Source organism: Terrapene carolina, unplaced genomic scaffold, assembly GCF_002925995.2.
Source record: "Terrapene carolina triunguis isolate 2854851 unplaced genomic scaffold, T_m_triunguis-2.0 Scaffold113, whole genome shotgun sequence".
Lineage (NCBI taxonomy): Eukaryota > Metazoa > Chordata > Testudines > Emydidae > Terrapene > Terrapene triunguis.
Genome location: NW_020664464.1, coordinates 9,042,316 through 9,069,607, shown reverse-complemented (window position 1 = coordinate 9,069,607; position 27,292 = coordinate 9,042,316). Strand labels below are relative to the sequence as shown.

The window sequence follows — 27,292 nt, the reverse complement described above, 5'->3', positions numbered from 1 at the left end:
GAGTGTCACTGCTCACCCACGCCCTGCTGTGCGGGGCTGGTGTTGCTGCTCTCTTCCCCCGTCCCCCCCGCACATTACTCCATGTCCCAGTGGGAGGCATGCCCCCCTTTTTTTGGCAAAACTGGGCATTTGTCCCATTTGCTCTTGACAAGTGATGATCAGATGGCAAGAGAAAATGGGACAAATTCCCAGTTATGCCAAAAAAAATCGAGACCCCTGGGACAGGGCTTAAAAAGTGAACTTTCCCAGCCAAAACGAGATGTGTGGTCACCCTACTTCTAAGGCACATTAGAACTAGTCTTAACAGTAGCTGATTTGCATCTGTAATAGATGTATAGGTAATACATTTTTAAGTTTAAGTATTTAACAAGGTAGGGATAACAGTTACAAAATATAAAGCTAGTAGCCAATATGTGGAGAGGTTTTACAGAAGAAGAAATAATGTTTTCATGGTGATTAGTTAGACACTACTTGGTATTTAATTCTAATTTTGGTAACTGTAATTTTGTGAAACTCTTGAACAAATTTTGGTGGCAATCTTATAAGGGTCTTCATCTACTATTCTACTGTACATAAACCCTAAGGTGGCTATAGAATTCCAGATGTCTTGGCTTTCTTACAGCTCTGTAATCTGAAGTAATTTATTGGTTGTAGAACTTATTTTACCTTTCAGTATGTTTGACTGTGGACCACATCTGGGAAAATACTGTGGCTGTACAACATGAAAGAATATTGCAAGAAATGGCAAAGCTATAGCAAGTTTAAAAGTATTGGATAATACAATTATCTGCATAGTGATGTGTTCCCCCTCACCCCCCCCCCCCGTGAAATACTGAAGCCAGTATTTAAAACCTAAGTTGTTGAATTTATTTATTTATTTTCTCCCAGCAGCTGTTGGTTGGTGTTCAGCACCATTACATTTAATATTGCCTTGCATATTAGACCTTGCTTCACTGCTGTTCAAGTTAGCAATTTTCAAAACCCATCATAAATATAACTGAGTGTATGAGATGATGATGTGGTAGGGATTTTTAATTTAGTTACACATCACCTCCATATTGGTGCACATAACAAAATTAATTTCGCACATGGGTGGGAAAAATTAGAGGGAACACTGCCAGCAGCTATATCTTGAAACTTTGATATCTGATAATGACTTAAATGTTAATCTCCATCCTGCATTTAAAATATTACCTTAGCTCTCCCTTGGGTAGAGCTGAGAATACTCTTTCTTTCTTTCTTTCTTTCTTTCTTTTTGGTTACTTGCAAGACTCTTAGGTACATGCATGTGGATGTTTTCATTATGGATAGATTCATTATTTGAATTATTAGTTCAAGTGATGCAACTGAGTAATGTTTAACCTTTTTAAACATTTCAGCACTTGACATGCAGCAGTGTGGAATTTCCAACGATGGGGCAAAATCATTGTTAGATGCTTTTCAAACTAATACAACTCTAGTGATCTTGGATGTAAGAAAAAATCCATTAATTGGTATGAACTTTTATCTATCCTTCCATTCTGATTAAAAAAAACAAAGATTTTTCATTTATAACTTTTGAAAAATGTAGCATTTTCAGAAAAATTAAACCAGATTTTACTGAATATTTGCCAACTACATTTTAAATAAAGGGAGATGTTGACTTGTTTTATCTTGCTCTGTTTGTATGAATATTAGGGCTGTCGATTAATCACAGTTAACTCACACGATTAACTAAAAAAAATTAATCGCGACTAATCACAGTTTTAATTGCACTATTAAACAATAGAATAACAATTGAAATTTAATAAATATTTTGGATTTTTTCTACATTTTCATATATATTGTATTCTGTGTTATAATTGAAATCAAAGTGTATATTTTTTATTACAAATATTTGCACTGTAAAAATGATAAAAGAAATATTGCACTACAGTACTTGTATTAGGTGAATTGAAAAATACTATTTCTTTTGCATGGAGTGAAAATTACAGATGCAGGCATAAATATCCTGACACATGAAGAGAAGGGAGTGTGTCAATATATTTGTCATGTGTCAGAATATTTATGCCTGCATCTGTAATTTTCACTCTATGCATCTGAAGAAGTGGGCTTTTTACCCACGAAATCTTATGCCCAAATAAATCTGTTAGCCTTTAAGGTGCCGCCGGACTCCTCGTTGTTTTTGTGGATACAGACTAACATGGCTACCCCTCTGATGCTATTTCTTTTGGGGTTTTTTTTTACAGTGCAAATACTTGTAATCAAAAATAAATATAAAGTGAGCACTGTACCCTTTGTATTCTGTGTTGTAATTGAAATCAGTATATTTGAAAATGTAGAAAACATTCAAAAATGTTTAAATAAATGGTATTCTATTATTGTTTAACTGCATGATTAATCGCGATTAATTTTTTTAAATCGCTTGACAGCCCTAGTGAATATTTTATCAAAAATAATCTAATATTGAAATTAATGAAATGAATGTATTTATTTTTTTCACTCTAGATCACACTTTGATGAAAAAACTTATTGAAAGAGTTCTCATGAATGGAAACAGTACCAGTTCAGAGGTATGTTTCAGGCATTCTGGAATGACTTTTGTTTGTCTGTATTTGGATTTAAAACAAACCATGATATTATGACACCACGTGATTCTGTACAGATTAGTATAACTCTTTTTATTTAATATTAAATTAAGTGTATGTTCAGGTTGCAGTTAAAAATCGCAAAAGTTAAAGCACCAGCAGCAGCATTAACTATGTCACATTGAACATCGTGTATATTTTGTGTAGCTTACAACGTAAACTAATAAAACAGGAATTAGATATTTAATAAGAAAAATAGAAAACAGTGCATATGTACAACATAAAGTTAAAAATGTTGTTGGAAGTTTTGATGTTTAGTGGTCTTTAATTGGTCAACCTTAATGTCTCAGTAAAGCAGTTCTTTGTTTGTGTTCCTAATTCCCTAGGTTAGGAAAATAACACCTAACCTAAAAATATGTTGTTTTTTTAAATCAGTGAATTAAATTCTTCTTCGAGTGATTGCACTTGTCCATTGTGCGCCCGGTGTACAGTTATTGGAGATCTTTTTACCTCACTGGTACTCTTTGGGACAGCCCTCAGGTTTGATGGCCACACCATCTTGTACTGTGGTACACAAGGTCAAAGTCATTATGAGGCCCCATCCCAGCTTTATGCATAAGGTGTTCTCAGATTGTATTTCTCTCCCTGTGTTCTTCTCCAGACCCCATTCCCACCAATGGGAATCTTGTCTCCCGACCCCAAGTGTAAATAGAGTGTTCTGCTCTTACTTGGAAAATACCAAACCTTTTATACAATCCAGTAGGTTATTTGTAGCATTTGGGGAGATCTCAGGGACCTGTTTACTAGAGGCTCTCACTGGATTAGGAGATGTATGAAACGTTACATCTCAGGTGGGAAACCAGCGCACCCTGCTATAAAATACACACTCCAGGAGAGCCAATGCAGCATAATTGCGTTAGGCAAGTTCTCTTAATGAAGATAAGCACAGCAGCAATTTGGTGTCTGGTGAAAGTGTTCACTAAACTCCATTCCTTGGATTTTACATTGTGCTCCAATACTTAGTTTAGGAGACTTATGCTACAATCCATATTTAACTAAACTCCTAGCTCACTGTCCTGCTGATGGATCTCATTATGGGAAATACGTGGGAAACTCACAAGACCTTGAAGAAGAGAGAGAGATTACTTACCAGTGACTGTTGCTCTTCAAGAGTTACGTCTGTGTATTTGTTCTCTCTGCCTACCTTCTCTTCTGTCTCATAGTTCTATATAGCATCAGGTCTCTGTGGTTAGGGAGAAGGAACTGAGACAGTTGGGGATTGCACACCCTTATATGAAGTATCTCCCAAAGGACACAGCTTTTCAAAGCAGTTCCACATCTCAATACCAGGGATAGTATATCCCACAAATGGGAATACAAGTGTGAAAATGCAGAGGTGACTCTCAAAGAACAACCGTAAATGGCAAGTAGCCCCTCTTTCTAACTGTCAGACCTGCAAATTCAACCTGGACTCTGAAAGTCCAGCTATGTTCACTCTTGCTTATATTTTGTCATTACTTTATTAAGCTTCATTTGCAGAATTTTTTTCTGTTGACTCATGAGCCAGATTAGACTCTGTTGGCTCTGCTGTAAAAAGTAGTAAAAACTTGTTTTTGTCCATAAAGTATGTAAATCTGACTCTCAATACAAGGAAGGCGAATCAGCTGAGAAAGACAAAGCTGTTTTTACATTAACATTCTTTTCTGATAATCACCACACTAATAGAGAGAATCATAAAATCCTACCAGAATGGTCTTAATAATTTCACGCAATGGGGGGCGGTGGTAGGATTTTCTGATGTGACAAATGCTGTTGTACTGATGCCAAGCTTTTTGGAGCCAGTGGCTTCCAAGTGCCATTATATCTACAACATGGAGACACATACTTTAAAAAGCAAACAAAACACTGGAATAGATACTTGGAATATAAACCTAGAAAAATACTGGTCAGAGCCAGTCCTTTTTGAGAATCCTCTAGAGCAGCACGGTGTCACCTTGAAGGAAAACAGTAAATTCAACGCACAGCTTTTCCTTTTGATCTCAATACACTTCAATTTTAGTGTGAATTCTTGTGATAAATGTGCCCTATTGGCATGCCCTACCACTGCAAGCACTGAAAAAAAAACAAAAAAACCTTGATGCTTTTTTAAAAAAAGCTGTATTTTATTTGTAATATAATATCTTACTAGAAAGTCTTTATTACGCTGGAGAACTTTGGCTGGAGCCAGACATTCCTACGAGTCAGCTCTGTAGGGGAGCATGGAAGCCAGTGCCAGTTTTTCCTTTTTACAGAGCATGTGCTGTTTTTCTTACTATAAAAGGAGAACTGTTGCACAGAGGAAGAAAAATTGGATGGGGTGCTTTAGAGGTGTTCTGGGAACATTTGCTTGCAGATAGTATGATGTTATATTTATATCCAATTAAGTTGGAAATTATTTTGTTAAATAATAAGTGATCACACCCTCTAAAAATCTTGAAGATTTTTAACTCATTCCTGATTATTGAAAACTCAAATTGTTAACAAGGCTACATAAATGAAGTTTATTAAATAAAATATTCAATATAGAAAAGTAATCTTTAGCATATTAGCTATGAAACTCCAAAGCTAGTACATCCTGAAATATCCGTTACTAAAATGAAGTTAACATTTTGAGATTTTTGTGTTTTTGTTTTTATTTAATGTTCTAGTACAAGTGGCTGACCTCTCCTTCTTCAAAGGATATTCTCAAACCTAAATCAAAAAAAAGAACTATTGTCCTAGGAAGTGGTCGGAAAGGAAAAGCTACTATTCGTATTGGTAATACTGCCTTCCCTTTCTCTTTGAAAGAAATCGAAAGTTATTTCTAAGCTTGTCAGTTCTTGCTTTCTACATGACCCTATCTGTCTAGAAAGAAGGCAGTGAAATTGGTCCCAAGAGGATGGCAAATACAAATTGTAATGACACAGTTTTCATTGACTTTATACAAACACTTCAGCTCTGTATGATGATTTTACTGTACATGTTATTGATCTCAATAGTGAGAGAAAAATAAATAGATTTTTTTGTGAAGAAGAACAGCGGGTGGGAGGAAAATAGATGTAGTGCTTTTGGTTATGAAATAAACATTGAAACTACATTCTTACACCAACAATTAGCCCCTAGCCATGCCCCAGATTAAAATACTAGCTGCTGATCTCTTGTTCTGTTTTTATGTTGATCATCACTCCAGTCATTAACTGGGATGCCTTTTATGTTGATGACATTATACATAGCTAATAGTACTTTCCCTAGTAGAACATAGGTAGGAAAACCTCAGTTGTAGAGTTTCCCCTCTTTTAGTTTGGCAAAACTGAATTTAATAGAACTGAATTGTTTCAGCCCCTCTTGCTAAATTTCACTGCTTCCTTCTTGTTGGGGGCATAAAAGAGACCAGGGTTTGTCTAAACACAAAAGTTTGTATTGCTTTAACTTTACTGGTATAGTCAAAATAGTACAAGCCCCCCTAGTGTAGTTATATCTGTATAAAGGTTCTTTTATCAGTATAATTTATTCCTCTTCCTTTACAGGAAGCACTGTTATACCAGTATAATTGTGCCCATATGAGGGGTTCTACTGGTATAATTATTTCAGTAAAATTTGACACTCTAACCAAAATATTTCTACTGGTACAAAAACTGTGTCTAGGCCAGGCCTTATTCTTTCCTTCCCCTTTTTCCTGGTGCTTGGTAGAATTAGTAACATTCTTTGTGAGTTCTCTCAGTTCCATGTACACTGGATTAGTGCTTTTGGTGCTCCATTCCCTCTTCTGTTTGAAAGGGTAGCAATATTTCCAATAGACTGTGTACTTAGGCTCATGCAGAATGAACTGAGAAGTGATCAAAGATACAAAAGCAAAAGATCCAGTAATTTGGGAGCAGCCTAAGCAGTGATCCTCCATGGCCAGACAAGAACACTTTATGGAAAACCAGATGAAATTTTGAAGATTAGGATTCAACAACTGAATGCCAGAGTCAATCTAAAACGAAGCAGAATAAACACTTAAAAAAGCCCTGAAAATGTGTTTTAGAATAGCTAAAATTTGCCCAATGTTCTATGTGTTTCCTAAAATACAAAAGTTCTCCAGATTCTCTCATTGCTACCTGATTCAGATTCCTACTTCTGCTGATCCCATTTCACACCAAATAACACACAATCAGTAGAAAGGTAAAATAAGCATGGGGACTTCTGAATGATGTGCCCTGCATCAGCAAGACCCTTTCCTTCCCTCCCAGGATGGCCTTACCATACTTTACTCACTCTTTCAACTGCTATGGCTCTTGGAGACTTGGCAGCAGATAGTTGTCTATTTTTTTCATGTCTCAGGCTTTCCATAGCAGACTCTCCATTGCCAGCATAAGATGGGATGAATCTGGCTCTATCTATAGATGGCAGTCCTGTCACTGCTAATTTGAATAAATTATTCAAAATGTTCTTATTTTGAATATGTATCTCTTAAACATGGTTAATGAGTGAAACACATGATAGTATAAATATTTTTAAAAGTTACTAAAATCATACTTAATTCCATTTCTTTGGCTGTTTATCTTTTTTAATCTTTGCTTCAGTGATTTGGAGACACAGAGGTAAGCATAATAAGTCAAACTGTGCACAATCAGTTTCAAAGGGCTTGAAATTGAGGCGGTTGTGAGGGTGGGGAGGAAAATTCCTGCTGCTGCTAATTTTTAAAAAAAACCCTTCTCCTTAACCCTAGTTACTTGCTAAACTGTGACCAGGAATTTGAAATTCCATCAACATCAGTTATGTCCTTTTACACTCCCACCAGATTAGCAGGATTATGGGATGTTCTCCAGAGAAATATAACTCGAAGTTAAATAATTTATTTTCATATTCAGACATTTCACTAGGTAAATGATATAAACTTCATGAGCACTTCTCGAGTCTGGCTGGGTTCTAACTGATGCAAGCCCAAAGGTGGGGTGGGCACTTTGCTCCACATTCCTGACGGTACAGCTGTCCATACTGTATTCGCAATCAGCCTCTGGGCTAGTGGGTATAAGGATATATTCTCACTCTCTTGGGACTGAAGAATACCGGAGCTATTTTCACGCAAGCATTCAAAAACGAAAAATTCATTCTTAGTCAGAAACTCGCCCTGAAAAATTTTAGCTGGAGAGGTGCATGTTTGAGAAAGTTATGAGCAGCTGAAAGAGGATCCTTAAAATGGAAATGCCTAAACAACCTTAACTTTAGCTGTCTCTTCATGTTGTAACTGTAATGAACTCTCTCTTCTCTCCCTATCCCTGCTGTACGATACAGGATTAGCATCTAAAAAGCCCATGCATCCTGGAAAGAGTCCATCTGATAAAGATACCTATTCACCAAAACCATTACCACCAGGTGCATATGGTTTCCTACCTTGGCGTACTGCAGAGCGTGCAAAGAGGTGCAGGTGAAGTATTGAGAGCATGAGTAAGAAAACAGAATCTGCATGTTGTATCTTGGATTACAGTAGAATAAGTCAATGTGGTTTACAGAGGTCATACTGTAATCAGCGGTGAGGAACTTTTGTTTGTTTGTTTTCTATTGGGCCATTGACCCACCGAAAAAAATCAATGGCGGGACACACGCGTTCAACTCACTTGCCCGGGGGCGGGGACTCGGGACCCCCGCAGCGGGGTCAGCCGGTGTTCGTTTCTCCAGCCCCACAGGGGGGTGCCGAGACTCAGAGCTTCCCCCCTGCAGCTGCGGCTCCAGCCCCACAGGGAAGCCCCGAGGCTCTGTGCCGCCCCCCTGCCCCACCTCCTGGCGAGTGAGTTGAACATGTATGGCTCGTGAGCTGGATGAAAATGAGCAAGGGGCCGGATCCGGCCCACGGGCCGTAGGTTCCCCACCGCTGCTGTAAATTCGTATCTGTACTCATTTTAAAACAGATTAGAGTACACAAAACAGATTTTACATTGCATTCATAATCCTTTCTGTGTCTTGAATTTTATAACTTATCTGCCCCTTAGCTGCAATTGGTTAGCTTCTTCAGCAATAATTAAACTAAGCAATTACAACGTGGATGTTTCAAAAGAATTCTAAAACTTAGCTGCACATAGATTTTCTTTTTATACAGGGCTTTTTTAAAATAAAAAACATGGAATATTTCAGATGTTACAATTGGTTTTGTAAACCAAGCAGATGAATAATGCTATTGAAAAAGTGATCATAAATTTGGTACCTTCTAATTCAGCTGATCCATTCCTTTTGTTGAGTCATATCACCTAGCGTTAGTGACAACACTTTCTAATGCTTGTTACTCCTTTTAGCTCTGCAGTGCTAACACAACTGAGAGAGACTGAGCAGGGTACTATTCCTTCTTGTACGTCATCAAGAGAATTGTTTACTAAGTTCCAATCAGTTTATGCAACCATACAAATAAACATATAATTTATCTTTTTGTAATGTTTCCCCATCAGTCTGCTTTTGCCACACAGATTCACAAAACAACAGCCACTTTCTTTACTACTTTCCTTCCTGGCTTATTTACCTGTCTGTCTTTTTATTTGCTGTATTTTTCACCTAACGTGGAGTTAATTGTATTTCCCACATCTGCTCACTTTCTGCGACCTTTTAAAAAGACAGAGTGGGAAATTCTTCCACAATTGATACAGCAGTAAAGGCTCAAGAAATTGATCACTGGATCTGGGTGATGGAGGATCTTTGTTGAACCTCATCATCCAGGCAGGGTAAGGTATGCAGAAGTTTGTAATCTGCTGTACATAAGTGGAATTGAGCAGCTCCTCAGAATGGGAGACTGTGTGTATGTGGTTAGAGGAGTGATAGAATTGGGGACTCAAACAGTGAAATGGGCCAAAGTTCTTGTCAGGTTAGAAGAGGCTTGCAGGAGGAGGTAATGGCCACGCATAGCTCCTAAGCCCTACAGGAGTTGCCTGGCCCTTCTCCTCCCCCACCCCACCTTGGGTGACAAAACTGACTCCAGACAATAGCAGAATAAATGTGAACTTCCACTACCCTAGCATAATCATAACCACAAGTTATGATTAAGTATTAACTTAAACATAACTTGAAAAGTTAATTGGATACTCATGAATGATGCTGCATAATTCAGTGTGGTTTGGCTACATCAATCAGCATGAGGGGTGCCTTGCTGCCTAGTTTTTAGGCCTATTGTGTGACATACTACAAACGGTTTTGGTTACACCTGAGCTAACCTAGTGAAGACAGTTGGTCTGCGCAAGTGTTTCAGAGGGCACAGACCAGGCCACAGGGATCTATGCATTCATGACTTCTATTGCATCTTGTGTCTAAGGGTGAAGCCGCAAACACTGAAAAACTCCAACTGGTACAAACATAACAGCAAAGGTTGCTGTAAACGTATTATTCTGGGACTCTGCTTTCTGCATTAGCTCCCCATTGAATATAGAATACAGTTCAGGGTTTCTCTCATGATACTCAAATCCCTCAATGGGATTGGCCCTACCTACCTGTGACCATGACCTCCCAAGGTATCTGTATTTCTCTAGCACAATGAAATTGTCAATTGACATGGCTCCCATCACCATATCTGTGAGTGCTTCCCAAATATTTAAAGATAGACATTAATATTATTTCTTTCTTCTGCGTTTGTTGGTGAAATTATTTCACTGGTTTATAGTTGTTTGTTAGGTGGAGGCATGTGAGTGCAGGGGACAGAACTTTCACAGGAGCTGGATCTAGTTTGAGGCACTCCCTCCTGTGAGGAATAAGACAGATCATGGACCTTACCACTTTCAGAATTAAATACAAAACTCATTTCTTTGACTTACTTTGCCTCTAAGTATTTTTGCACACCCACAAACATAGTCCCCCTTCAAAATATTATAATCAGGCTATTTCTGCTAGAGATTGGGAAGGAAGAAAGAGTAATTGTTGCTATTTCTGGGTTGTTTGTTTTATGTTTTTATTTTATTTTTTTTGATTGGGTTTTTTTTAAGGTGCTCAGATACCAGGGCAATAGGAGGGCTTTATAAGTGCTTAAAAATACTGAGAGCATAACTTTGAAGGCACTAGGAATGCACAGGTGTAACTGAAGGAAAAATCTGGTTTGCCACAGCCTTTCTTGCTGGTGGTGATGCACAAGAAGGAAAGGATGCAGCTTACCTTTATGAGCCTAGGTGCAGATCTGGCTTTTAGTTAACAAGTGAAAATAGCTCTTCTTTCTTTTTTATTTTAAGCAATAATTTTGATCTTGCAAGCATTGAGACACACATTTGGAATCTACAACACCATTTTTATGTAGTTCCTGCATGAGCAGGTTTGGCCAAGGAAACATACAGAAAAACTGTACATGTAGTTACAAATAATTTATAAAATTAGAGGCCAACATATGCAGAACTGGATGCCTAAAGTTAGGTTCCTAAATCCATATTTAATCATTTAAATAAGACCTGATTTTCAAAAGTGCCAAGCACACAGCATCTCTTGTAAACTCCGAAGGCAGCTGCAATGGTGCCACATCAGGCTGCTTATTTAGGTATCTAAATATGGACTTAGAAGCCTAACTTTAGGCACCTAGTTTTGAAAGCGTGGCCTAAATCTTGATTAGAAAGTAGAGCTACTTTGTTATGCAGAGTGATATTTTAGTGACAGTTTGTTCAAAGGATCCTGTCAAGTATTTTTATACCATGTTTTAACTCTTATTTCTTTTGAATATCTTAGCAATGTGTGTTTGTAGGATCAGGACCCTTAAATCAAAATTATACCTTGAAATTTCAATGTTGACAAATTACAATATTTTTCTCAAAAAAACCACTTTGATTTAAACATATCATTGTAGGGGATTCCCAGTGGATGGTACCCAGGAGTTACCACTGAAGTTCCAGGTATGATTATCAATTACATATCAATAGATAGGCACATGATGCGGTACTATAGATAATATGCTGAACAAATAAAAATCCATTGTATCCAGTGAGCTTCCAGTATAAAAACACAAGGTGTCAAAACAGAAGTGGAGAGTGTTTTTTATGGCTTAAATACTTCCTGGAAGCATGGAAACTGTGTGTGTGAAAACACTTCATGGTCACACTTTAACATTTGGGATGAATATTTTTTTTTTAAGCAATACTTGAGGTTTTATTTTCTTCCTTTGTGTCAGGTTTTTTTTTTCTATTGTCAAATAAGTGGTTTCAATACTATTTTCTGATTGCTTCATTAAAAAAAAAAATGTATACTTGTGAGACTCAAACATAACTTGGAAGAAGATAATTAAGATGGCATGGCTTTGAATTTTTTATTATCAAGGATGTTTGTGGTTCAAAAACTCCACGCTACAACATATCTTATCCACCCCTCAAGCCTTTGTGAAGACTAATTCCATACTGATTTAAACTGAAATAAATGTCCACATGAGAGGATTACACTGATTTCACTAAATCAGTACAGTGTTCTTGTGTAGACAGGCCTCAGTTCTTTTTTTTTTTTTTTTTTTTTTTTAAATTAGCTTAAAAAATCAAAACATTTTGAGTTCAGTTAATTGTTTTATAGAAGATATTGAGGGAAGAATACTAATGAAATCACTGGCACTAATCACCTGCTTTGAAGTTGACATCATTTCACCTGTTACTGAAAGCGTGACCATCTTATTGATGGTCATTTTAAAAAATTGGATGTAGGGGGCAGTGAACCATGACAGATACAGCAAAATTTGCCATTCTCATATTTAGGTGTGATTTTAATGGAATAACATCACTTTTGCTCTCAGTTGGAATCTGGGCTGATCAGGAACCAAAGCAGCTTCCAGCTTAATTTTAGCATTTCAGGGAGCTGCTCCTAGTTATGATCTTGTCTGGGCTACCTCTGAGCATCTTTGCAACCCAGAGCTGTGCAGAATTACTGAAGCACTGTGCGCTATATCTCTGCCTCTCCTGCCTGCAGGCAGTCCCCCACCTGTCGTACCAGAGCTTAGGAGATCTCTGAGTAAGACAGTGGTTAGGATTTATCTTATGGAGTACCTGTGTAGGGGGAATTCTCCCTTGGTCAGCTAAGGGGCTTTTATGGCCCCTACCCTCTGTTACAGCAGAGTTCAGGGACTGAGAGGAGAATCCTTCCCCATGGTTTTTAATTGTACTATTAGGTGTCTTACACACTGACAGTGTTTCAAAATAACAACTGTCAAACTGCAGTTTTTGATCTTCTTGAAGCAGTGAGGCTAAATGTGTTGTCACTCACAACCAATGCACTGTATGTTCTGTGGAGATGTACTTGCATACAAACATGAAGAACCCTGGCATAATTGTAACAAAAATTTACCATCCAGGCATAACATTTACCTCTGTGCCCATTGTTATGATAATGAAACAATTAATATTTTAATAGTTTATGGTGCTTAAAAAATACTCTTCCTGGTTGACTAGAATGTTTCAAGTCTAGTATAAAGAGAGAGGCTGCAAATAAAGTAAAAGCTTCTGACGGGTGATACACTCTGCTCCATTTTGGCATAGAAATTTATTTGCAAAGGATTTATCATACTCTTTCCACATGCACACTTATATCTAGATTGTGTGGAACTATTTAAAATGAACATGTTATAACTAATTCAAAAGAAAGAACTTTGTGGATGACGACTTCTAATCGGAAGTGTTCACTAATATTATATGACTTATTTCCTTGTTAAGCATTGTTTAATAATGCTCCTATGTTCACTTATTTCATATAAGCAGACAGGCATTCCTGTGAAAGTGACAGTAGAAAGTGCTTCTACATCTGAAACTGAAGAGACAGAAGGGGCTTTCGGGGACATTATGCATGATCCTGATTTGACAAAATCCCCAGTTAAAACTAATGTAAGACGATATCAGCAATTACGGGTAAGAAGAAATAATTTTGTTCTTCAGATTTTTCAAAAGATGAGTGCATAGAGCTTCTATTTTTCCAGAAAAATGGGTTTTTAGAATTAGATTTAAATGGGTAAATAATCACTGAAAGGGAACTCTGAATATTTGCATACTTCTGTTATACTATATGGTGTATATGCCTCAATTCAACGGGGTACTTTAAGCAACTCCTGTCCTCAGTGGTTAAGGAGAACAGTTAATCACCCTTCTCTTTACAACAACCTTTGACATACTTGAAGACTGTTATTCTGTCCCCCATCAGTCTTCTCTTCTCCAGACTAAACAAACCCAGTTTTTTCAGTGTTTCCTCACGGGTCATGTTTTCTAGACCTGTAATCATTTTTGTTGCTCTCCTCTGGACTTCCTTCAATTTGTCCTTTTTTTTCTGGAAGTGTTGTGCCCAGTACTGGACACAGTACTTCAGCTGAGGCCGTATCAGTGCTGAATAGAGTAGAAGAATTACTTTTCATGTCTTGCTTACATTCTAGCTAAATAATATGCTAGAATGATGGTTTTCGGGGTTTTTGTTTGTGTGTTTGTTTGTTTGTTTTTTTGGTGACAGTATTACGCATATTTAGTTTGTGAGCCACTGTAAGCCCCAAATTGTTTTCTGCAGTACTCCTTTCTAAGCAGTCATTTCCCATTTTGTGTTTGTGCAATTGATTATTCCTTCTGAAGTGGAATACTTTGCATTTGTCCTTGTTGAATTTCATCCTATCTAATTCAGACCATTTTTCTAGTTTGTCAAGATCATTTTAAATTTTAATCTTGTCCTCCAAAGCGCCTGCAACTCCTCCCACTTTGGTATCTTCTGTAAACTTTATAAGTACTTGCTGTGCCATTATCCAAATAATTTATTAAGATATTGAAGAGAACTGGACACAGGACAAGTCCCTGCAGAACCCCACCTGACATGCCCTTCCAGATAGAGAGTAATCAGTGATTCACAGTCAGAGTACAGTTTTCCAACCAGTTGCACATCTGCCTTATCATAGGTTTGTCTAGGCTATATTTCCCTAGTTTGTTTATGAGAAAGTCATGTGAGACAGTATCAAAAGCCTTACTAAATAAAGTCTAGATATATCCCGTCTACTTCTTTTCCCCAACCACAGGGCTTGTTACTCTGGCAGAGAAGCATATTAGGTTGGCTTGAGGTGATTTGTTCATGACAAATCCATGTTGTCTGTTACTTATCACTTTATTATCTTCTAGATGCTTACAAATTTGTCGTTGTTGTTTTTGCTCTGTTATCTTTTAGGGTACAGAAGTTAAGCTGACTGGTCTATAACTCCCTGGGTTTTCCTTAGTGCCCCCTTTCTATAGATAGGTACTATATTGCAATTTTTGAGTCTTCTGGGATCTCTCCCGTCCTTCACGAGTTCTCACAGATAATCACTAATGGCTTAGTGATCTTTTCAGCCAGTTCTTAAGTATTCTAGTCCTACTGACTTGAAGACATTTTAAGTAATTCTTAATTTGTGTTTTCCCCTAATCTAGCCTCAGATCCTACCCCATTTACACTGATGTTCACTGTTAGTTGTCTGATCACTGCAAACCTTTTTGGTGAAAATGAAACAAAGGCATTTAACGCTTCAGCTATTGCTGTGTTTTCTGTCTTTCACTTCTCATTTGAGGAATGAGCCTACCTTGTCCTTGGTCTTCCTCTTGCTTCTAATGTATTTGTAAAAATGTTTCATGATGTACGAATCTATTAGGGTATGTCTACACTACGAGGGTAATTCGATTTTACTTAAATCGAATATGTGGAATCGATATTGCAAAGTCGAACGTGTGTGTCCACACTAAGGACACACTAAGGACAGTAATTCGACTTTGTGAGTCCACACTAACGGGGCGAGCGTCGATATTGGAAGCGGTGCACTGTGGGCAGCTATCCCACAGTTCCCGCAGTCCCCGCTGCCCATCGGAATTCTGGGTCGAGCCGCCAATGCCTTCTGGGTAAAAAAAATTTGTCGTCATCCGTCCGTCACTAACGCCCTCCCTCCCTCCATGAAAGCGCCGGCGGGAAATCAGTTCGCGCACTTTTCTGGTCAGTGACAGCGCGGACGCCACAGCACTGCGATCATGGATCACGCTGCGACCATCGCTGCACTTGTGGCCGTTCTCAACACCTCGCAGCTTATCATACACCTTTCCCTGAGGCAGATGCAGAGAAATCGGGCGAGGAGGCTACGGCACCGCCGTGAGAGCCTGAAGTCGGAGAGTGGCACAGAGCTGTCAGAAACCACGAGCCCCAGCGCCCAGGACATGACGTTGGCAATGGGGCATGTGGATTTTGTTGAACGGCGATTCTGGGCCCGGGAAACAAGCACGGACTGGTGGGACCGTATAGTGCTTCAGGTCTGGGATGAATCCCAGTGGCTGCGAAACTTTCGCATGCGGAAGGGGACTTTCCTCGAACTTTGTGAGTTGCTGTCCCCTGCCCTGAAGCGCAAGGACACCCGCATGCGAGCAGCCCTCACTGTCCAGAAGCGAGTGGCCATAGCCCTCTGGAAGCTTGCAACGCCGGACAGCTACCGGTCAGTCGCGAACCACTTTGGTGTGGGCAAATCTACCGTGGGGGTTGTTGTCATGCAAGTAGCCAAGGCAATCGTGAAGGTACTGCTCCCAAAGGTAGTGACCCTGGGAAACGCGCAGGTCATCATAGATGGCTTTGCCGCGATGGGATTTCCAAACTGCGGAGGGGCTATCGATGGGACTCACATCCCTATCCTGGGACCGGACCACCAGGCCAGCCAGTACATCAATAGAAAGGGCTACTTTTCAATGGTGCTGCAAGCACTGGTGGACCATCGGGGACGGTTTACAAACATCTACGTCGGATGGCCGGGCAAGGTTCATGACGCTCGTGTGTTCAGGAACTCTGGTCTGTTTAGACGGCTGCAGGAAGGTATTTACTTCCCAGACCACAAAATAACTCTTGGGGATGTGGAGATGCCTACAGTCATCCTCGGGGACCCAGCCTACCCGCTAATGCCCTGGCTCATGAAGCCCTATACTGGCGCCCTGGACACAGAAAAAGAACTGTTCAACTACCGTCTCAGCAAGTGCAGAATGGTGGTGGAGTGTGCTTTTGGCCGTCTCAAAGGGAGATGGAGAAGCTTACTCACTCGCTGTGATCTCAGTGAAACCAATATCCCCATCGTTATTGCAGCTTGCTGTGTGCTCCACAATCTATGTGAGAGCAAGGGGGAGACCTTTATGGCGGGGTGGGAGCTAGAGGCAAATAGCCTGGCTGCTGATTACGTCCAGCCAGACAGCCGGGCCATTAGAAGATCCCAGCGGGACGCCCTGTGCATCCGGGAGGCTTTGAAAGCTAGGTTCCTGAGTGAGCAGGGCAACCAGTGACTTTTCAGTTTGTGGACAGAGAAGCTGAACCTGCCCCCGTTTCTTTGCCCAGTTCATTTTGACTATCCTCTCCAGTTACATACCCCCTTCACCCCCTTCCCCTTCCCAAAAAATAAAATCATTTCGATTTTGTTAATGAACAGCGTTGTCTGTATTGCTGTTTTCGCGGGAATATTTTAAACCGGGGACGCAGACTGTGGCGGGGGGCGGGTTCAGTGTTCTGATGCAAATGATGCTTCTAAACTCCCGGAATGACAGGCTCCGCACTGGTGGACTGGTTATTTCAATGGAGAACATGAAAAACACCTCCCAGACTGACCAGGGTAACCAGTGACTGCACTGTGTATGTGTCCTGATGCTGGACCTGACACCGCCTCTGTACCCTGCTAAAGGTCACTGTCCTGCCCAATTACCAAGCCCCTTCCCCCCCTCCAGACAGACTCTCCCTCAAAAGAACCTGACTGAAACAGTAATGGAGAGAAACAAACATTTTATTGCGAACCAGACATGAAACGTGGGGTGTGAAACTTGGACGGGGGCTTCTGTGAGGTGGGTGGGAAAGGACTTATGAAATTTTGGGGAATGTCAGCCTTCTAGTGCTAGAGCAGTCTGCAGGGGTTGACTGAAAGTTTTAACGGCCCTTGCCGCCCCTCCTTCTTTGGAGTTTGGGTGAGGGTGGTGTGGGACTTGGTGGCGGGTGAGGGCGGTTACAGATAGACTGCAGCGGGGCTCTGTCCTCCTGCCTCCGGTCTTGCAGAACATCCACAAGGCGCCGGAGCGTGTCCGTTTGCTCCCTCATTAGTCCAAGCAGCTTTTCAGTAGCCTGTTGGTCCTCCTGACGCCACCTCTCCTCCCGTTCCATGACTGCTCGGTGCATTTGTGACAAGTTCTCCCTCCACTGTGTCTGCTGGGCTGCCTGGGCTCGGGAGCAGTCCATTAGTTCTGAGAACATGTCTTCACGCGTCTTCTTCTTCCTCCGCCTAATCTGCGCTAGCCTCTGGGAGTGTGCTGAGAGGCTGGGTTGGGAGACAGTCGCAGATGTGTCTGTGTGAATTGTGAAAAGGGAGTGAATTCCTGAGACAGATAAATGAAATTGTATACAAAGAACCTAGTCTTTCTCCGTGAACAAGACCATGCACTGCACCTCTCACATGCGCACTCAGGACAAGGTCGAATTTTCGGCCGTCGCCTTCAGTGCCTGTGGACTTGCGGAGGTCTTGGACTGTTCAGAGAACTGTGGCTGGAGACCTGAACTTCTGGAGCGGGCAATAATGGTAAGCCGCAGACTTGTGGCTGCTTAAAACTCCAGCAGTAGCACTGGCCTCCTTTCACATTGAAAGCAATGCCAGTCTCTGCTGCCAGCAATCAGGACAGCATCAACTCTGCCCCTGTCCCACCCCCTCGCGGCTGTCCCAGGGAAAGATCCCTGTATGCTGCCCCTCTCCCTCCACCGCGTGGCTGTAAAGCAGTCCCAATACTAACATTCCCCTCCCTAATTCAAAGCAGGGCGTCATGAGCGACATCACCCTCCTGAGGATCCCGGACACCCAGAGAGAACGCATGCTGCGGGAAAGCATGCAGAAACCGGGGCCGTATGCCGCCATGCTATGTCGGGCCATGATCCCGGAGTACTTGATTGTGGCGTGGAGGGGGCATGTCTGCTACCACGGAGGGCCCACTAAGATCGCCCTACCCCGGAACCTGATCAACAGGCTTGAGCTCTACCTCCACGAGACCTACGAGGAGTTCTCCTACGAGGATTTCTCGTCGATCCCCGGCCACATTGACCGGATTTTCGCGTAGGTGCACTGGGACTATGGAGTGGAGCGTCTTGGGCCTGGGAATCATGGAGTAACGGACATTGTGAAAATTTTTTAAAACACTTGGGACTAAATTGAGAAGAGCCCAAGACAGAGAAATCATGAAAACCCATTTGTTACCTTTGTAAATATTCCTGTTTTGTACCTGATTATTTTTTTACTAGTTTACAGAACTTTTATAAATGTACATTGTTAATAGTATAAATATTACCGTTCTGTTTTAAATAAATGTTTACATGTTTACAGCACTTACTGCTTGATCCTTCCCCTGATTCTGTGTCCGGGGTAAGGGATGGGGACGGTTGGTACGGGATCTCGGTAAGGGTGATGAAGAGCTCCTGGCTGTCGGGGAAATCAGCGGTGCCAGCGCTGTCGACTGCCTCGTCCTCCTCATCTCCTTCTTCATCTTCCCCGTCCGCTGTCATGTCCGACGAGGAACCGGCCGCGGACATGATCCCATCCTCGGAGTCCACGGTCAGGGGTGGGGTAGTGGTGGCGGCCGCTCCCAGGATGGAATGCAGTGCCTCGTAGAAACGGGATGTGTGGGGCTGGGATCCGGAGCGTCCGTTAGCCTCTTTGGTTTTTTGGTAGCCTTGTCTCAGCTCCTTGATTTTCACGCGGCACTGCGTTGCATCCCGGCTGTAGCCTCTCTCTGCCATGGCTTTGGAGATCTTCTCGTAGATCTTAGCATTCCTTCTTTTGGAGCGCAGCTCTGAAAGCACGGACTCATCGCCCCACACTGCGATGAGATCCAAGACTTCCCGATCAGTCCATGCTGGGGCCCTCTTTCTATTAGATTGCACGGCCATCTCTGCTGGAGAGCTCTGCATAGTTGCCACTGCTGCTGAGCTCCCCTCGATGTCCAAAGAGGAACTGAGATTCAAACTGCCCAGACAGGAAAATGAAAATGAATTCAAATTTTCCCGGGGGTGTGGCTGGTCAGAGCATCCGAGCTCGGACTGCTGTCCAGAGCGTCAACAGAGTGGTGCACTGTGGGATAGCTCCCGGAGCTATTACCGTCGATTTCCATCCACACCTAGCCTAATTCGATATGGCCATGTCGAATTTAGCGCTAATCCTCTCGTTGGGGAGGATTACAGAAATCGATTTAAAGAGAGCTTTATGTCGAACTAAATGGCTTCCTGGTGTGGACGGGTGCAGGGTTAATTCGATATAACGGCGCTAAAGTCGACATAAAAGCCTAGTGTAGACCAGGCCTTAGAGCAATAATGAGGTGGTTATTTCTGTTGTTTCGTTAAAAATTCATAGAGGGAGTAAATGTATTTTTAACATAGTTTTTTTTTTTATTAAAATACTTTAATGTACTTTGTACAAAAATGTTTTAAAAAGTAAATTGAAATTAGAGTTACTTTAAAGCTCCATTTGCAGTCGAGCTTTATAGTAACATCTTTTTCATTTCCTCATTATTCTTCACGATTCCTTTGCTTGCTATCTATAGCAAAATGAAGAGTGATAGCAAGACTCCGACAGTTGCTACAAACATCTTCATACAGAGTGTGTTATAATGATGTGTGGAAGAGAAGGAAAATAAAGGGTTTGTTTTAATGGCTCAGTAATACTGCTATGGTAATATAGTAGCATTACTATAAAACACTCCCCCTCAGGCAGAATAGCTAGACACTGAAATGCTAGTCCTTGAGAATCTAGTTTGGAAAAGATATCTTGCCACCAAGTTAACATAATTTTAAACCACACACTTGCAGTGGGTTTTGCTTCAGATCACTCCATTTGACCTATCATTCATTGTATTTGATTGTACTGATTAGGTTCTTAAAGATTTATCCAAGGACATAGATAGTTTTTATGTAATCAAAAGAAATAAAATATTAACTTATTTAGCTTAGTGGCAGATTTATGCTTTCTGAGCATAGAGAATGATTGGGATATGGAGGAGACAGCAGAATGACTGTACTTCAACATAGGTTCTCTTGCAAAGGGAGAACCTACTACATGTCTTATTTGAAAAATCCTAGACAGGGAAAGGGGATGGAGGATAAAGGGAGTAGGGTTTTTTTATATTTAGAACAAAGCTTCTCTTGGAGAGTGAACAAATTCAGTACGTTTTGAAACATATCTGAAAAATGCCTTCATAGTGTCCTTCCCTTCCTATTAACTGAGGGCCAGATTCTGATACCTGTCACATTGAGGAAGTAGTACCTGGTGCAGTGGGTGGGTAGTTGGTTTATTTCAGTGCTACTATTCAAGGATCAGAGTACTATTGAATGTGAAAAGGGTGACATAATGTGGCATTTAAATTTATTGCTTCCTTTTGTCCTATGCTTCTTGCCATAATGGCAGCTTAGTCTCTTTAATTCTTTTGTTCAATAAAATAATATTTTAGTTAATGTAGTTCATTTTTGAAACAATATAAAGCAATTCTGATATTTTAAATGAAAACCCCAGTGTTTTTCAAAACTAAATTAAAATAGGAACTGATATAGTCCTTCCCTCCACTAGAGGGAATCAGAAGTGCTTGAATTGGCTCTCATGCATAGTGGAAAGCCCTAAGGATTATACAGTTGTAAATAGTGATTTAAATGGTGGACTTCACCCTCCACATAGTGCAATCTCTAACTTTACATAAGCACTGCAGGTGTTTATATTATATGTGAAAAGAGTTAGCCTGTTTTTTTTCCTTTTAGTTTTTAAAAGCTGATCAGTTTGGTAATTTATCTAGTATTACTGATCTAATGTGAAACCATAACTGCAAAGGCGTTAAGGGCAGATTTTGTTTTCTCCTTAAACCTATCCCAGTAGTATCCATGGAATTCTTTAAGGCTCTTGTGACAGTCTTCTCTCTGTGCTTCACTTACGCAAGTCAGAAACTGTCTGGAGATATAACTCCCTTGACAAACTTGAATAAAAGGATTTTCTGCATAAGGACTGTAGAAGAGGGTAAACTAACAAAAGGACACATTTCAAAAGTGAGTACCAAGGCTGCACAACAAACCTGGAACATACACCTGTTTTAGTATGACAAATGGGTGCAGTTAAGTCAACTTCATTTGAAATTTTGGCTTCTAATATACTTAGGAGGAGATTCACCAGAAATTGTTTTTTCCTCTCTACAGTGCAGACATTTATTTGCTAGTAATTAATTAAGGGCCTGATCCTGCAAACACTTACTCTCAGAGGTAGTGCCTACAACTTCTTTGGGATTTCTTTGGGACTGTTAACACTAGTAAGCAGTGTGCCAGTAGTGTTTGCATTATTGGGCAAATGTATAAGACCTAATATACTTTTGATGGACAAGTATGTAATAATGATAATTAAGAAGTCTGTTACATGTGGTATATTAAACCGGCAGAGCCTAGTTAAATAATTTATTTATTGACTTGATATTATATAATGTAATAGATGGTCATGAAATTGTTAGACCTAAAGAATTATTGTAGGGCTGTTTGCAGTACCATTTTAAAGTTTATCCTTTTTATTATTTTATTATTATTATTATAATTTTTTTTTTTTTTACAGGCCTCTATTTTCTGGGGTTTAACCGTGCTATAAACTTTTTTGCCCCGGGAAGAAATGTAGTCACTTAGCCAGAGCAGCAAACATTAAAATAAATAAACTTTGCCACCCTTTGAATGCTGAACCAAGTTTCTTCCCAGTGCAAAAGTATATTGCTATTTTAAAACCCTAAAAACAAGAGAATTGCTTGGTAACATTAGAGAAAAACTTAAATGATGTTGTAAAGAGCACTTTGAGTATCAGTCAGATCCGTAAAATCTATGGCTGACTCCAAAATTCTTCTTCAAGCATTGCCTGCCTGGATTCCAGGATGAGGCGATGTATGCACCTCAGCATGCAAATATGGAACTTTCTGGATGCTAGTGTCTCTGGTGCACATCAACATGCATATCCTGTTTGTTGTCCTCACCTACCCATCAGACAATGTCGAAGGAGATGCAACCCCAACTATTACGCAATTTCTTCTGATGTAGGCAAGAAGCAGGAATGCAGTAACATCTGCCTGTTCCCTCAGAAAAATCTTTGAGGTTTTTTTTTTTTTTTAATGCTCTTAGGGTATTTTTAATGTAGTGTTACACATTGGCAAAAAAATTTCAGTTTTGGCATTATTGGAATGTTTTCCTAAGCATCTCTGACTTCCCCCTCCCTCCCCCCTGCAAGTCCCCCTTTTTCTTGATTTGTGATAGCGAAGACCAACTCCCCTTTGTGATGGCACAAAGTCTGCCGTGGACAAGTACCTTTAGCGCTTGTGAAGGAAGAAGTCTGTATCCAGCTAGATCAGTCTCCTAAGATAATTTTCTGTGAGGCTTTCTACATATCAATAGCTGTCCTTGCATAAAGTCTCCTCTGGCTCTGAATACCTGGAGGAAGATGAGGCTGTAGAAAGCCCATTCTCATATTTTTTTAGTCTGAATGATCCTGTCACTTGAACCACCAGCCTCCCTAACTCAGGATTTCAAGACTTTCCAGAAACTCTTGAGAAGCCTAGCTGAAGTCCCAGACTTGGAGTTGTTAGTAACTTGTTACTGAGTAATTCTGTCAGCACTTTTTTTTAACTAAGTGTGTTCTAGAACTTGCAATAGACCTCTTGCTTATCCTTAGATCCATTCCTCCCACCTCCTAAAAGAGCTGACATTTTTTTTAAAGTTCCACAAGAGTATCGTTTTTAATATTCCTCCTGTCTCCGACACTCTGATCAGCTGTGGCTCATGGGAATTTGATTGCATCAATGTGCACTAACTTCCCTTCTTACCCACTGTTTTGGAGTCTTACAATAGATTGTTGATATTAGAGGAAGGAACTGAATGCCAGTTGTGTATCTGTTCCCTAGTGTGAACTTGAGTGATGGTACATGTAGCACCAAAAGACATTTCTATCCAAAAAGTTCAGAGGCTGTGCACAATACCTACATTTTGGATCCATGCATGTAATCATGTGGGAGAACCACAGTTATAAGGACAAGCAACTGTTGGTTTTGTTTTTTTTCTTTGGTGCCACACAAGACCGCATTAGTTATAGTACCTTAAATGGGATAACGGATGGAAGAGCCTTTGTTTCTAAGTGGTTCTAATAGTAGTGTTGGCCAATCCTGACAAAATAAGCTCCATGTGTGACCTGTCACTTGAGGAGAGGCAGCCAATTAGCTTCTCCAGCCCTTGTCGTATACATCTTTGCTACAACTCTGCTCTACTTTCCTTTTAGCCTGTGCAGCTTTCCATCTTCACTGATCAGTATTCAAGAATCTCTCATACATTGGTGGTCTTGGAGCATGGTAGAAAACAGGAGTATAATCCAAAATGTCATATTCCAATTTAGTCTTGCTTTCTTTTATCTGAATTCGTAAATTTTCATTGAGACCTTTTATTTTCTTTTGTTGCCTTATAATAATAATAATAATTAATAATAAATATTGTTTATTAACCCTACCAAAGGATTTGGGGTCCTGAAAAATAAAAATATTAAAATAGAATTTTAAAATAAGCTCTTTAATCCAATCAAGTAACCAATTGAGGGAAGATCTAGTATTGGAGGGTAACACCTATAACTTTGAAATCTTCATATTCCTGTAAACATTCACAGTCCTGGATGATAAATGTAGCTATCAAGTAAAAATGCATTTTACTTTTTCTAACCCCAATCTGAGATTTGACCAGTTAAGCTTATTTATTTTTAAAACAAGACAGACAAAAAGAAAAACAGAAACGATCCCTGAATTTATAGTTGGCGACACAAGAATATTGAAAAATGTTGGCAATAACATTTAAAGTTTTAAAGTATACATTTTAGTCACATTTAAACTATTTTATTTTAATCTGGCTAAATATTGTCATTTTATTAGAAAACAAAAAGTACTTCCCTCTCCTTCCTTCACCATCAAATCGCCCCACTGCCTCAAAATTACATATTAGTAAACCAAAAATGACGTTCTTGCAGACAACTACATCATATCTATAATGTTATGGACTGAAAGTATACATCCAATTAGAACACAAATATATTTATAGAGTATTCTAGGTGTGTCTGATACTTTAAAGATAATATTCTACTTTCTGACAGACAGAGTTGGAAGAATGTCTATTAAAATTAAAGGAAGAAAGAAGGGCAAGAGTAAAGGCCGATGAACGGATAATGGAGGTAGTTATTGTTTAATATTTAATATCATCAGTTCACATTTGCTTTTATAGCTGCATACGTCGTATTATCTAAATGTTTAGTTTGGAGTAACTATCAATGACAATTACGTGTGCATTAATATTTTCTATAATGGTCAAGCCAAATTATGTGAACTAGTTTTTTAAAAAGATCTAGGGTTTTAATTGCTTTAAAATGACTAGTTCCATTCTCTTCTATAAAGGCTCTTAGTACATTGATGAGCCTGGTATATCTGAATGCTTTCCAGTAGTGTATTAAATGACATGACTAACATCCGTCACATGTTGTTTGTTCTCTCACCATCGCCGGAGAAGTGCATGGAAGGGAGTGACTCATTAGGTAGAATGCTGTTTTTTAATATACATGCTGCTATATGCTAGAGAAGGCAAGGTCAAAGAAATGCATATTTCACTTGGCATTGAAGGTGGTGAGGTTTATGATGGTCTTTAGTTCCTGAGGGCATTCATTCCACAGACTTGGATTGGCTTCTGAGGATGTTCTGTCTTCCATACACATGAGCTTCACCCTTATTATAAAGAGCTGCATTGTGGCATAGGAGCATAATTGTTGACTATGGTCTTTATCATGGAGCTTTAGGTGATTTTTTTTTAGATATCCTGGAGCACCTTGAAGATAAGGACCAATACCTTGAACTTGATTTTATATTCTATGGGAAGCCAATGTGGCACAGAGGACAGGGTTGATGTCTTCACAGTAGCCTGTATTGCTGAGAGAGACACTGCAGCATTCTGTACCAGTTAGTTTCCTAAATGCTGCAGGCTTCATGCCCAGGTATATTGCATTGCTGTAGTCCCAGCTAAGAAAATATGTGAATAACTGAGGTCAAAGTAATGTGTGTCATTTACCAGCTTTAGAGAAATGGTAACATTTGTATTTAGTAATGTGTGTTTGCCCTCTTGGTCTCTTACTGCTGATCCTATCTCAGAGCCTTGAACTCCAGTTTTAGCCCAGCTGCTGTTTCAGTGTGCTTTCAGTATCTAGCATCCAGACCACTTGGATTGTTCACTTTTTTGTTAAGTGATTAATCTTTGATTGCTTGTGATTTATAGTAGGCAATCAATTAACTATTTCTCTGTGGAGTTACTAGAAAGATTCTCCTGGTTAGAGAGTAACAAGTAAATAGGATTTCTTTAAACAAAACTCAGCTTCAAAGAAACAGAATGTATGAGTGGATTTGGGTTCTTATGTAGAGTTTAGATTGGGGTTAAATGTTGGGGTTTAAATGTGGCAGTACTCTTCCAAGCTCAACCCATGTGAGTTGCCATGAGGCATCACTCCCAGTACAGGATGCAGATGTCCAAAATATAGTTGTGTGTACACTCTAGGCTCCATTGAACAGCTTGAGCTTGGCTGTCCCTCAGTAGGTTTGGAATAATATCTGTGGGCACTGCTGAGCTCCTAGGGCTTGGCTTCCCATTGGTGGGGTGCTTAGATGTCTTGCTGGGCTTTTTTGGCTTGGCTCTCCCTTAATGGGGATCAGATGCTCTACTCTCCTAAGCCCCTTGTTTGGGGAGGAAAAAGATAAATCATGGTACTCTTTCAAACACCACCCACGGTAGATTGTGCAGATCTGTAAATCCCTCTCCTTTCTTACATGCTTCCATGAACAATGAAATACGTAGGCCATGTCTACACTACCAATTACATCGGCAAAGCTTATGTTGCTTAGGGGTGTGAATAGAACACCCTCGAGTGACATAGTTTCGCCAGCATAAGTGGTAGTGTGCACAGTGCTATGTTGTCAGGAGAGCTTCTCCCACTGACATAGCTACCACCACTCGTTGCGGATGGTTTAATTATGTTGACGGGAGAGCCCATCTGAATTAAGACCTCACTAAGAAGTATGAGGGACTGTTCACAACTTTCAAAGCTATTGTTCCAAATTCTGGAGGACATTGCTACACTGCAGACTTGCTTTTTTTCTTAAATGAAAGCTAACATTCTCAGTCACAAAAAGGCAGCTGGCGAAAAGTGCCACTGTACTGGCCCAATATGAGATCTGGTTTAGACACATGTAACACTAAATATGAAGAGAGTACTAACCTTTGCTAAGAGATGTCTCTTTGTTGATAATGATTACACTGTCTTGGTTGTTTAAAGTGTTTCACAGAACACTTTTTTCAGCTAAAAGAGTGCAGTTTGAAATGCCTTACATTCTTTTTCAAGGCGCTTATCATCCTCAGTGATAATATTGTGATACTTACTTTTTTCTCACCCTTTTTTGTAGCTGGAAGTTGAAAATGCCCGATTAAGGAATCTAAACTTCTCTCTGTCTGAGGTTCTTCATGCACAGTCAGTAACCAACATGATTCTGGAAGATGAAGGTGTTCTGGGCAGCATTGAGACCTCTTTCCAAAAGTTTCATGCTTTTTTAGACCTTCTTAAAGATGCTGGGTAGGTTATCGTAATATCTGAGTATTTTACCTTTTTCTATTATATCTTCCCCCTGTTCCTGCCCCATCTTCCTCCTGATAGGGCATGCCTCCCCTTCAGGTGTCTAGGAGGATCTCAT

The 27,292-nt window shown here is 40.0% G+C and overlaps 1 protein-coding gene across 2 annotated transcripts in view; it reads left to right on the top strand.

Moving 5' to 3' along the window:
- The window catches only part of CEP78 (centrosomal protein 78), a 49,089-nt gene that overhangs the window by 15,695 nt on the left and 6,102 nt on the right, over positions 1 to 27,292 (top strand). Inside the window, exons 7-14 of one of the 2 annotated variants that reach the window (XM_024205282.3) lie at positions 1,380 to 1,493; positions 2,488 to 2,552; positions 5,255 to 5,363; positions 7,863 to 7,995; positions 11,368 to 11,413; positions 13,253 to 13,399; positions 24,664 to 24,741; positions 27,008 to 27,174. In XM_024205282.3, coding sequence (XP_024061050.1) covers positions 1,380 to 1,493; positions 2,488 to 2,552; positions 5,255 to 5,363; positions 7,863 to 7,995; positions 11,368 to 11,413; positions 13,253 to 13,399; positions 24,664 to 24,741; positions 27,008 to 27,174 — 859 coding nt within the window. Of the gene's footprint in view, positions 1 to 1,379; positions 1,494 to 2,487; positions 2,553 to 5,254; positions 5,364 to 7,862; positions 7,996 to 11,367; positions 11,414 to 13,249; positions 13,400 to 24,663; positions 24,742 to 27,007; positions 27,175 to 27,292 lie in introns of both variants that reach the window. The other variant, XM_024205265.3, reaches the window with a different exon arrangement.